Raw genomic sequence first — 13531 nt, 5'->3', positions numbered from 1 at the left:
TATACACTAACGCGTCTAAAGAGCTTTATCGGTTCGGCTATTTTGTCTAGCAAGCTACCGTGGTGTCTGACTAACTGTTGCTTCTGTTGAAAGAAGAGTTCCGTCCACTAGATTATACGTCACACCAACAGCATCGCGTTAAATTCCCAGACCGCCATCTGCTGACTGGAGTGGGTAACGCAGTTGAGTAAAATGTTTATTTTGTCAGACAAAAAGTTAAAGGGTAGGAATAAGGAACATCGCTGGTCCTAAAATATTCATTAGCCCCCCCCCCCCCTAAATAAATCAATATTAGTCAATATATTTTTTCTGTGACTTTTTTTTTTTCGTCAACCGTTCCATCGCATCTTAAACTTCTAGTCCCTGGGCAGGTTATTAAAAACAATTACAACATAGACAATCATTGAACAGTGAGCACACGCAGAGTAACATAGGACAAGCAAGACATAGCATAAAGACAGAGCAACATAGGACAAGCAAGATGTAGCATAAAGACAGAGCAACATAGGACAAGCAAGATGTAGCATAAAGACAGAGCAACATAGGACAAGCAAGACATAGCATAAAGACAGAGCAACATAGATGTAGCATACAGACAGAGCAACATAGGACAAGCAAGACACAGCATACAGACAGAGCAACATAGAACAAAAAGCAACAAGACAAAATCTATAAAAGCAACAAAGTGTTTCCACACCTCACAAGCTCCAGACAACATGGAAAGTGGTAATACACAGCTAGGGATTATGTTCACAAATCTGATTGACCTTTAGCCATGTCTTCATGCAATTTGTGAAAGTGTGATATGTGGTGCAGTTATGTGTGTCTGATGGCAGTGTATTCCAGACATGGGACGCTCTCACAGAGAAAGCGGATTTACTAAAGGTGCTTTTCCTTAAGGGAACTATACAGTCACCTCTCATGGCAGACCTTGTGGATCTGCTGCCATATGTTTGGGTTTTCTGTTTAACAAAAATACTGAGTGGAGGGGGAGCCAGGCCATTTAGGATCTGGAATACAAGACATGCGTCGGTGTATTGCACAAGATCTTCCCAACTCAGGAGCTCATGCTTTCTGAGGATGTAACAGGTATGATTTCATCCATCTCAAGGCATCGGGGGAAAAGTTGAACTTGGACAATTTTGTGATGAGAATCTCATGGTTAACAGTATCGAAAGCCTTCCTTAGGTCCAGAAACACAGCCCCGACAACGCCCCCTTTGTCCATCTTGGACTTGACATTTTCCAGAAGAAAGCAGTTAAAGCAGAAGAAAGCAGTTATGTTATAAATACAAGTTCAATCTGTCCTTCAATGCACATCTGTTGTGCATTATAAAAACAGAGGAAGAAAGAGGAGGTGGTGAGAGAGGTGTAAAAGACAGAAAGGGAAAGAGGTAAGCACATAGGAGCAGGGAAGGCAGCACATGATTAATGAATCACAGTGCTACATAAATATTCTCTCAGTTCATCACAATTACATAATAGTGTCTCTCGTCGGCCCAAAGGTTCTTAAAAGCAGGTGAGGTGGCGATGATGGGACTGGGGGTTGGCATCCTCTCACATCAAAACATATCTGCAGACGAGAGACAGATGGAGAGAGAGAGCATGTTTAAACCTTGTGTTTTTATTTTTTATTCTAACATTGTTAGTCATCAATCAGGAGGTGAAATGTAAAACTGACCTTGGATCATTAACTCTGGGACTACTGCATCTCTGTCTGTATTTCAATGTAAAGCATCTCTTTAATAATACTTCCTGTATAATATAAACTGACCTGGGATCATTAACTCTGGGACTACTGCATCTCTATCTGTATTTCAATGTAAAGCATCTCTTTAATAATACTTCCTGTATAATATAAACTGACCTTGGATCATTAACTCTGGGACTACTGCATCTCTATCTGTAATTCAATGTAAAGCATCTCTTTAATAATACTTCCTGTTGACCTGACCAGGTGACCTCTCACCTCTGATCATGCTGTGCCCTCTATGTAGCCAGTTCAGATGCAGGAGGGGTTCACAGACACAGCTGATATAACCTAGAGGATTTAGGGAGAAGAGGAGAGAGCGATAAAGTGAAGGAGAGAGACTGTTATTGAGAAAATAAGGTAGTTAAAGCGACAGTGTTCAACAGGAATCTGTGTGTGGCCTCACCTGGTGTCCACACCACACTAAGTGGCTGCAGAGTACTTTATGCTGAAAAACATGAACGGACACACGAGGACAAACAATACAGCGTAGTTATAGAAATAATGAAGTGTCTTACTATTCTCCATGGTTGGCCCTCTTGCCTATTCTTTGAAGGTGGAAGGAGCCACAGTTATACACCTGAACCTGTTTACTGCACAACACAATCCATCAATCAGATTGATACATGAGTGTGTAGGTGTGGGTTATAGGGTGTCTAATTGTTCTACATTTTTTCAATATGGGTGATTTAAAATAGCCTGTTTTGTTTTTGCACAGACATCACACCCTTACCTAAACAGCACCCTCACCTGAGAAGTAGAAATCAAAGGGAGAGAAACTGAATTGAATAACTGCAGTTGACATAGCTCAGTAAATGGAAGAATACTCTTATTGCAATGTGAATGGCTCTTAAAAGAGCCTTTGGTTGTGCATAGTGACATCTATGGTGTTGTCAGGGAACAGCACCCTCTTTGAAGAAGTAGGAGGTGAAGATCTCCTGCACACGGATTGCCTCTCTTGCTGCGTTGTTGGACCCCATCCTTGAAACATCCTGCAGAGCAGCAGACTCCTCCTCTGGCACACGGCGGCGAGCTGCAGATCCCCTCCTGGTCCTCGTGTCCATCCTCATGAAGTTACGCAGGACACAGGTAGCCTTCACACACCTGAATTCCTCCAGGAGGCAGTCCTAGATGACCCTGGTCACCCAACCTTGCAGTACACGGTAACTGTAGGCAATCGTTTTGAAGGAATCTCCAGTTACAAGGTCTCTGTAGGAATATGGAAGACAATGTAATTATTAGACTGTTACATCACCAGGTCATTGTGGATTACTAAAGTATAATATCCCTGATAACAAATCATGATAACATTGGATTGATAGATGCATGGGCACACATATGTACATGTGTAGCATGTGACAATAACAGAATCATATCAAGGATGGCATCACAAATGAATACATAAATACCACTTGAAGCTTGATGATGAGTTTGAATCATTTGAATCAGCTGTGCAGTGTGAAGGCAAAAACAACAATGTTCCCCTCTTTGAGTCCCCAGGACTGAGAACCACTGCTCTTCATTGGGACCTCTTCATATGTAGACTGGCTTTCATAGAGCTCTTTATCTGAGGACAGAAAACCTCACAAGAAACAGACTTCATTATAGTCAAATTACACCACACTGAATATTATGTTACTATTATCTCCGTCCTCACTTCTAGAGACAGGAACTACACAAAAGTACCTGCCCTATCCAGAATAGCCTCCTCTCTCACTGACAGTTGGGGCTGCTATCCTTTCACCCTCCTCCATGGCTGTTAGCTAGCTACCTACAAATGCATTTGGAGTTTGTTTTTTTACAGTGATAAATAGATATCTAGCTAATATGAAGTTAGCTAGCTAAGTGAATTAAATATCACCAGCTACCTATCTATCTATACAGTATTTGAAGTTGGCTAGATAGCTAGCTCATTTAGCAGCTCATTTGAGTTAGCCTGCACTGTAGCTAGTTAGCTAATAATACATCGGTTTTTTTTTACATTTTCAAAATCTATTTACTTACTTACTTGAATAGGTTCTTCCAGCCATGTGGACAACTGGAAACAGGGCAGTAAAGTTTGTCCTTCATACAGGGGTAGGCCGTCAATGTAAATAAGAATTTGTTCGAGTTGCCGAGTTAAACTTCACTACACTGGGATACAAACAATGTAACACAGTGCATTGTGGGTAGTTTAGAAGACTTCCAGAAATAAGTTAATAAATATGTAATAACACAAAAACATAACTGTTTGTACTCATAGGTAACCATATCGTGACTACAACTAGCTTAGTAAGTCTTTAACCACACTGTGTTGTCACACTGCTGACTAAAAACTAATGCGTCCTACACTTTAACTTGTTGTCTGACAATAAAATATACATTTTACTCTACTGCGTTACCCACTCCAGTCAGCAGATGGCGGTCTGGGAATTTAAGGTAATGCTGTTGGTGTGACGTAAATTGTAGTGGACGGAACTCTTCTTTCAACAGCAGCAACAGTTAGTCAGCCACCTCGGTAGCTTGCTAGACAAAATATCCGAACCAATAAAGCTCATTAGACGCTATAGTGTATATTAGCCACTGTGTTTTAAAACCAATTCTGTCGTCTAGTTAGTTATCCGTTATAATTTCATATTTACGGCGCTGTTATTGATCAGCTAGCGGGCTGGTTAAGTTAGCATTAGCCTAGCTAGCTAACATCTCCGACCATGAGTTCACTAATCTACTCTCCTGCTAAAGAAGAGGAGGCCTGCTGGACGCAGAAAGAAGCTCTCGTCAAAGAGGAGGAGGAAGAGGAGGCTGTTTCAATACAAAAACAAGTAGAGGGTGAAGCTGTTACAGTGAAAGAAGAGAAAGACGTTACAGTTAAAGAAGAAAAAGACGCATTCAGAGTGAAAGAGGAGGAGGATGTTACTGTAAAAGAAGAGGAGGATCCAGTTTTTGGAGTGAAAAATGAGAAGTGGAAGATGACTGTTACATCGAAAAAGGAAGAGGAGGAAACTGGACATCTGGGCCCGGTTTCCCAAACGCATCTTAAGGCGTCCAATGGTTCTAACGGTGAACTCAGCCATAAGATGGTTTTGAGAAACCGTTCCCTGATTAACACTAGTAAGTACTGTCTTAAATACAGAGGCACAAACTCTGCAGTTGTTGATCTGATGTTTGGTGTTAAAGGGGAAATATTAAATTGCTACATCCATATTTAGACTTTTTAAATGATTTAATTATAGTCATTGATTCTTGAAGAATATAACGCATGCCTCATGAGCTTAGTTCAACTGTTGTACCCCATCAGAACCCCCAATAAGCTTTTTTTACTCCAATGTCTAGAAACAATGTAAATCAACACTGTATAGCCTCAACATGGTTAAAACTATAATGTTGATATCATGGATGGTCAGGCCTTGCATCCATAGGTCAGTCTATGAATTTGAGAGTAGTTACATTTCTCCAACCCCATCATCATCTTATAACCAAAACAGTGGTGGAATTACAGCTTTGTTATTGTTTGGACTGCAGATTGGTTGATTGATTGTTGTGTGGCTTTTTTAAAGTGACAACCTGGTATTTAAACAGCAACAAAATGGCTTCCCAGAGGCTTGGTTTGGTAAACAGCTGAGGGATGGGGGAAGAAGAATTGTAACCACTCTCACATTCATAGGGACCTCGTCAAGAAGTTCAGACATCTTGGCGTAGTAGTTATAAGGTGTTGGCATGACAGTCACTGGACCCAGGTTTGAGTTCAGCTCAGGGCCTCCCCCTGAATTCACTACACTATGAATACAAAGACTGGCCATCCATGATGTCATAATGATAGTTTAACCAGGTTTCTAGGCTATATAGTATATTCTAGAATTCATCCATGATGTCAAAATGATAGTTTAACCAGGTTTCTAGGATATAGTATATTCTAGAATTGCCAGTGTAGATTTCCTGTGGGGGTCAAATTGTTAGAGCTGTTGATAAGTCATTGTATAATATTCAGCTAATTTATTTTCATGCCATTACATCAATATTGCCCAACCAGAAGAGAATAAAACCTTCCTGAACCACCACCTCCTGCTGGCCTTCATAAATTCTGACGTTGCTGGTAATAGGCTACACAAGCAGTCAGCAACCTACGTTTGGAGTGCAAATTTATCTGACCATTTCTACCGATCTGCGTGCCAGTTATGATTTTCATATGCACATTTTCATGGAACAGTTTAATTTAATTTATAATAGTATCTCAAAATCATTGTCTGTGATTAATCTACATTCTAAATCTAAATGAAAATTATACAAATCTAAAAGGAACTTTTATTGTTATTGCCAACAATGTGTAAATTCCCTACATAAAGCCAACAAATAAGCCATTGCTAATAAATATCCTCTAAATCACATGGCCTGTCTATAACGAACTTGAAACACTATAAAATATTCTGGGCCCTCAGTTTCCTGCTCCAGTGAGTTTGGGACAGACGCAGCTGTAGGCTATTTGTTAAAGGGATAAAAAGTAATCAGGTCTTTTATGACATTTCCACTGGATCAGCACAATACAGTTTTTCCCTTTCGTGCCGAGTGGAAATATTTTACGAAAATACTTTGAGGAACTATTGTCATTTGCAATTGATTTTAGGAAGACTTTGTTTACTTGCTGTTTGAGGTGAAGAAAAAATGACTGAGAAGCTCCACAACTCATTAGTGGTGGTGCATTAAGACAATCAGAAATACTATCAGACATCACCAAATGGGCACATTTATAGGCCTACATTTGCACACAGGCCAGGTAGACTAGTCCTACTTCTATATGCGTATTCAGGTGTGCGTCCTTACTCAACATTGACAGGAGTGTTTCAAACAAAAGACAATTAATAAATTGACAACTGAAGCATCTTGCGGGGTCAGGTCTGGGTGGTCTGCCAGGGGCCGTTTCATTTAGTATCTGTTTGGGTCAGTTGGGGAATGATTGTATTTCCCCATAGTATGTTGTACCGAAGTTGACCGACTGAAAGGGAGTGTAACTTTATGACTATAATTACTGTTCCCTGAAGGAGGGAAACGAGGTACAACACCTGTTTGGCCCCACCCCTTCCTGGGTCGGTGAAGAGCAATATTAAATTGAATATGACCTAAGGCTCGTATTTCTGTGTGTTATTATATTATAATTAAGTCTATGATTTGATCTTTGATAGAGCAGTCTGACTGAGTGGTGGTAGGCAGCAGCAGGCTCGTAAGCATTCATTCAAACTTTACTGCGTTTGCCAGCAGCTCTTAGCAATGCTTGAAGCACAGCTCTGTTTATGACTTCAAGCCTATCAACTCCTGAGATTAGGCTGGCAATACTAAAGTGCCTATAAGAACATCCAATAGTCAAAGGTATATGAAATACAAATGGTATGGAGAGAAATAGTAATATAATTCTTATAATAACTACAACCTAAAACTTCTTACCTGGGAATATTGAAGACTCATGTTAAAAGGAACCACCAGCTTTCATATGTTCTCGTGTTCTGAGCGAGGAACTTAAACGTTAGCTTACTTACATGGCACATATTGCACTTTCACCTCCAACACTGTGTTTTTGCATTATTTAAACCAAATTGAACATGTTTCATTATTTATTTGAGACTACATTTATTTTATTTATGGTATTATATTAAGTTAAAATAAAAGTGTTCATTCAGTATTGTTGTAATTGTCATTATTACAAATATATATATAAAAATGGTCCGATTTATCGGTATCGGCTTTTTTTGGTACTCCAATAATCGGTATCGGCGTTGAAAAATCATAATCGGTCGACCTCTACCATGTTACTGTTTGTTAAACACTTACTGTTCAAACCCTCATTGTCAGGCTGGTATCAAAGCTAGCCAAAGAGCATTTTACTGGTTGAAGTGTTTTTTAAAGTATAAAGCAGTTGATTTTAGACAATAACACAAACATATTAAGCAGGAGATTCAAACGAGCTTTACAATTAGAATCCAAAAGTAATGTGAAATGCACTCATAATCAACCTGTAAATGGAGGCTATTTTTGCTGTCAGCCTATGAGAACTCCCCTGAGTTTCCCCCACGGTGGTGAATTAGTGAATAGACACAGAGCTTAATGTGAGTTTCCTTGAGTAGCACTCCCGATCTTGCGCTGTAATATTCAGAATACATTGTAAAAAACTAAAATCTTTGCTCACCATTTTAGATATACTACATCCATAACTAGCTGTTTCCTTATTAGCAGGGAGGTGTTTCTGCCCTCGTGCCGCAATTTTATTAAACACAGAAAGGGGCCTATATTGGAGACCAAAAGTCATCTGGCACACTGCTTAGAGTTTCAACTTTACTAACTTACTTCTAGTTTCCACTAATGTGAAAACAAGACAAAATGCCTTTTTGCTAATTTGACTGTCTTAATTGTCAAATAATTTAACTTCTCAGGGCTGCGTCCACCTGCGGGGCACAGCCAGTGAAATATCAGATTCAAAACAAAATGTCATAATTCAACTTTGTCAAACATACAACTATTTTACACCATTTTAAAGATACACTTCTCCTTGATGTAACCACATTGTCCGATTTCAAAAAGGCTTACAGCGCATTGTCTTGGCCAGTTGTAAATGAGAACTTGTTGACTGGCCTGGTGAAATGCGGTTCTTCAGTAATTACACATAATTCTTAATACTGTAGCAAACATTATATTAAACAGGACATTCAAACGAGCCTTACAATTATAATCCAAAATAGTGTGAAATGAACTCATCATCAACCTGGAAATGGAGGTTACTCCCCTGAGTTTTCCAACATTCGCTGTTACGAGTCTAGGGGTATGATTCTTCCTTGGGGTGCGAGAGGTCCTGGGTTCAAATTCCGGATGAGCCCCCACTTATGTTACGAATCCCTTTGGCCCAGCGGTCTGGGGGGGGGGGGATGGATACGAGACCCGTAACATAAATCATGCAAATTATAATCGTGACAAGTAACAGTGAGAACCAAAAACCACAGACAACTGAAATCTACCGTCAAACTCAAAAGGTTTATTTTAAACACACGGTAAAGGGGTGTGAGAAAAGGGGCTGAGTTGGACCCAAGCAAAGAAACAATAATCAAAAACACCCCTAAACTAGACTAGCCTATTTCCACAACAACTAGCTAACTAACCAAAAATACAGAGGGTTGTCCGCCCAGTTCTAACTAGGGTACTTAGACACAGTATTCCTACGGGTAATGTATGCCCATGGGCAACTTGTCTTGGTACCCCCTTTTCTCACCAACAAACAGTCAACACTTTAACAAAACAATACTCACAGGTGGGCTGGACAAAGTGACATGTAGTTTCAAAACAAAAGAGATCAACACACAGCGAGAGAGAATGAACACAAAGATTGATCTGGGGAGAAAACAACTGACTGGGTTTTTAAACCAAGGGAAAGGGGCTGTGATAGGTTGAGGGAAAAGGAATAGGTGTCTTCTGATTGATGACTGATTGGGGAGTGATGATTGTCACCTGTGAGGAGAGAAGGAGAGAAAAGAAACACACACACAGGATACCTGTATCCGTAACATTCGCATTCAGAATACATTGTGAAAAACTAAAATCTTTGCTCACCATTTTTGCTCCAGGCAGATATAGTACATCCATAACTATCGGTTTCCTCATTAGCAGGGAGGAGTTTCTGCAATCAAATTGCCCTCGTGCCACAATTTTAGCAAACACAGAAAGGGGCCTATATTGGAGACCAAAAGTCGTCTGGCACACTGCTTAGAGTTTCAACAACATGAATAACTTATTTCTAGCCTCCAATCTTAGATGTTACTACTAATGTGAAAACAAGACAAAAATATGACTTCTTGCTCATTTTAAGACAATTGTCAAATAATTTTAACATTCATTACAGACGTCAATTGTTGTCCAACATCATGGCTCCGCTGTTGGCATCACCTTTTACAGTGGATTTCTGCTGTTGTGGGCCTTTAATCATCTGTCTGACTTTGTTATTCACACAGGAGAGAAACTTCACTATTGTGGATCCTCTGGGAAGCCTCAACAACATCATGATGCTGAAGAGGCAGAGAAGAGTCTCTCCACATCAGAACACCTCAAGAAACACCTGCAGAGATGCACAGGGAAGAGAACTCACTGCTGCTCTGACTGTGGGAAGAGATTTACTTCCTCATCAGGCATTAAAATTCATCAGAGAACGCACGCAGGAGAGAAACCTTATATCTGTGATCAATGTGGGAAGAGTTTTAGTCAATCTAGCTATCTGACAATGCACCAGAGAACACACACAGGAGAGAAATCTTATATCTGTGGTCAATGTGGGAAGAGTTTTAGTCAATCTAGCTATCTGACAATGCACCAGAGAAGGCACACAGGAGATAAACCTTATAGCTGTGATCAATGTGGAAAGAGCTTTAGTCAATCTAGCTATCTGACTATACACCGACGAGAACACACAGGAGAGAAACCTTATAGCTGTAATCAATGTGGGAAGAGTTTTGTTTCATCTAGCCATCTGACAGTACACAAGAGAACACACACAGGAGAGAAATCTTATAGCTGTGGTCAATGTGGGAAGAGTTTTGGTCAATCTGGCCATCTGATATCACACCAGAAAACACACACAGGAGAGAAATCTTATAGCTGTGGTCAATGTGGGAAGAGGTTTGCTGCATCTAGCACTCTGACTCAACACCAGAGAACACACACAGGAGAGAAATCGTATAGCTGTGGTCAATGTGGGAAGAGGTTTGCTGCATCTAGCACTCTGACTCTACACCAGAGAACACACACAGGAGAGAAACCTTATAGCTGTGGTCAATGTGGGAAGAGGTTTGCTGCATCTATCACTCTGACTCAACACCAGAGAATACACACAGGAGAGAAACCTTATAGCTGTGATCAATGTGGGAAGAGTTTTGGTCGATCTGGAGAGCTGACAGTGCACCAGAGAATACACACAGGAGAAAAACCTTATAGCTGTGGTCAATGTGGGAAGAATTTTGCTGCATCTAGAACTCTGACACTACACCAGAGAAGACACACAGGAGAGAAACCTTATAGCTGTGATCAATGTGGGAAGAGTTGTACTACATCTTGCTATCTGACTATACACCAACGAACACACACAGGGGAGAAATCGTATAGCTGTAATCACTGTGGGAAGAGTTTTACCACATCTGGCTCTCTGACTTCACACCAGAGAACGCACACAGGAGAGAAATCTTATATCTGTGGTCAATGTGGGAAGAGTTTTAGTCAATCTAGCTATCTGACAATGCACCAGAGAACGCACACAGGAGAGAAATCTTATAGCTGTGATCAATGTGGGAAGAGTTTTAGTCAATCTAGCTATCTGACAATGCACCAGAGAACGCACACAGGAGAGAAATCTTATAGCTGTGATCAATGTGGGAAGAGTTTTAGTCAATCTAGCTATCTGACTATACACCGACGAGAACACACAGGAGAGAAACCTTATAGCTGTAATCAATGTGGGAAGAGTTTTGTTTCATCTAGCGGTCTGACAGTACACAAGAGAACACACACAGGAGAGAAATCTTATAGCTGTGACCAGAGATAATCTGATTAAAGACTTCTGATCAAATATCAGAAAATACATACATGAAGGAGTTGTTTCATGATATCAATGAAATGAAATCTCACAATGTAGAATGTTTTAACATTGTAGAAGGAGAATTTTAATGATGTCAGAATGTAGAACCCTAAACGTTTGTCCCCTGTTCTATTGATTTCAACATGATATGGATATTAGCCTCAGGGGGAAAATCCAGGCTCTGAAATGGAAGAGTTACTATTTATGAGATTTAACAAAAAGTGATTAACAAAAAAAGAGTTGTTCCACTTACCACGTTGGTGACCCACTTGAATCAAAATGCAACACTTCAAAATGTAGCTAGCTGTTTTCTACAAGTTGTCCTCTAACCAGGGATGTACACATTATTCCCAGATTCCGTGTGGTTTTTGAGCTGTTCGTTTTAACAGGACGTGCAACCTCATCTCCCTCCTGTCACACAAATGATTTTAGCATGATATCGATGAATAAGTGTTGTGTTCCTTTGTTTAGCGACCCCTACATTTAAATGCATCACTCACAAATGTAGCTGACTGTCTTCTGCAGGTTGTCCTCTAATCTGTGAGGTAAAATATTTCTCCCATTTCCATGTGTTTTGTTTAGTTGTTAGTTTCAACAGCACCTACAACCTGATTTCCCCCCTAATCGATATCAGTGATTTATTGCTACTTGTCAAAACAACAGCGTTTTTGGTGCTTGTGCAGTTTATAAGCTGCTTGTTTTAAAAAATGCAAGTAATATGATTATTGTGGCAGATGTTTGTGTATATAGCACATTTTATGTTTACGTTTTCAATATATCCCAAACTGTTTCTGCATATTGGTTATTGATTTGGACACGTTAAAACTGTGTTTTGACATTGGGGATATCCCATCTAGCAACATGTCATTGAAAAGACGTTGAAAAGAAGACTATGCCCCGTTTTTTCAGTGACTTGAAAACAACTTAATTTCAATTTAGTTGCAGGTAGCCTAGTGGTTAGACCGTTGGGCCGTCATTGAAAATCAGAATTTGTTCATAACTGACTTATTGACAATTATTGCCTACCGGGGAACAGAGGGTTAACTGCCATGTTCAGGTGCAGAACGACAGATTTACCTTGTCAGCTCGCGATTTAATCCAGCAACCTTTCGGTTACTGTTAAATGAAGGTTAAAATAAAGAAATAAATACACATGGACGCAGTATAATAATTTGGTCTGTAATCAATTTTATTAACAATCCTACATCACTCCAGTATTTCTTCACAACATTCAAGCGTTAATTGTCTTTATTCCACTACTGAAGAAGCATGTCTCAAATCACCTCATATTTCAAACAAAATATACATGTTTTATTATTCCATGCCTCACCATTAAGTTAATTATTGCCAATACATATTAACCAAGGGGTGTACATTTGATCACAATTTATTTTGACTTTTTCCGTATTGGAGATGAGTTTTGTTTGGGCTCGTTCCAAGTGGACCAGAGTTCTAGAAGCTAGTGAGTTTTAGGAAGACGAGAGTTCTAGAAGCTAGTGAGTTTTAGGAAGACGAGAGTTCTAGAAGCTAGTGAGTTTTAGGAAGACGAGAGTTCTAGAAGCTAGTGAGTTTTAGGATTCTATAGAAAGAAGAGAAAAAGGAGAAAAAAATATTTCAATTGTATATTATTATTTAGAAATAAGTGTGTTTTTCTTGTTTTTAATTGTTGACAGCCAGTAGACACCATGTTTATATTGGTGAAGGTGAAGCATTGTAGTTGATTATAATATGAAATGGAAGTTGTTTTCTGTTGGTGGTGAGCAAACTTGTCCAACAAAAATATAGGATATATTTGTTGTCTTAAGGTGTTACAGGCTTTGTTTTTTCCATTTATGTTTTGAGGTTGGACTTTAGCACGTCTAGCTCGTTAGCACGTCTAGCTCGTTAGCACGTCTAGCACGTCTAGCTCGTTAGCCCGTCTAGCTCGTTAGCGCGTCTAGCTCGTCAGCGAGTCTAGCACGTCTAGCTCGTTAGCCCGTCTAGCTCGTTAGCATGTATAGCCCGTTAGCCCGTCTAGCTCGTTAGCATGTATAGCCCGTTAGCTCGTTAGCATGTATAGCCCGTTAGCCCGTCTAGCTCGTTAGCATGTATAGCCCGTTAGCACGTCTAGCTCGTCAGCGAGTCTAGCACGTCTAGCTCGTTAGCCCGTCTAGCTCGTTAGCATGTATAGCCCGTTAGCCCGTCTAGCTCGTTAGCATGTATAGC

The 13531-nt window shown here is 40.0% G+C and overlaps 1 protein-coding gene and 2 long non-coding RNA genes across 3 annotated transcripts; 1 reads left to right on the top strand and 2 right to left on the bottom strand.

The window, feature by feature from the left end:
* Positions 1 to 301: 301 nt before the first annotated feature.
* LOC145867300 (uncharacterized) lies at positions 302 to 2054 on the bottom strand. The gene is made up of 2 exons (XR_014383298.1): positions 1969 to 2054; positions 302 to 1572 (listed from the first exon to the last, which is right to left on the bottom strand). It is a non-coding gene; the product is annotated as an uncharacterized LOC145867300 (long non-coding RNA).
* A 485-nt stretch (positions 2055 to 2539) lies between these two features.
* Positions 2540 to 4105, bottom strand: LOC123732119 (uncharacterized). The gene is made up of 3 exons (XR_006762975.2): positions 3754 to 4105; positions 3159 to 3331; positions 2540 to 2958 (listed from the first exon to the last, which is right to left on the bottom strand). It is a non-coding gene; the product is annotated as an uncharacterized LOC123732119 (long non-coding RNA).
* A 5854-nt stretch (positions 4106 to 9959) lies between these two features.
* Positions 9960 to 13204, top strand: LOC145867288 (uncharacterized). Its single transcript, XM_082971357.1, has one exon. It carries the CDS (start codon positions 9980 to 9982, stop codon positions 11291 to 11293), a length of 1314 nt encoding a protein of 437 aa, XP_082827483.1. The 5' UTR covers positions 9960 to 9979; the 3' UTR covers positions 11294 to 13204.
* The last annotated feature ends 327 nt before the right edge of the window (positions 13205 to 13531 follow it).

Source organism: Salmo salar, unplaced genomic scaffold (assembly GCF_965601325.2).
Source record: "Salmo salar unplaced genomic scaffold, fSalSal1 ptg000257l, whole genome shotgun sequence".
Taxonomy (NCBI): Eukaryota; Metazoa; Chordata; class Actinopteri; order Salmoniformes; family Salmonidae; genus Salmo; species Salmo salar.
Note: the sequence above shows the minus strand (reverse complement) of the source record. Positions and strands in the feature narration are given on the sequence as shown.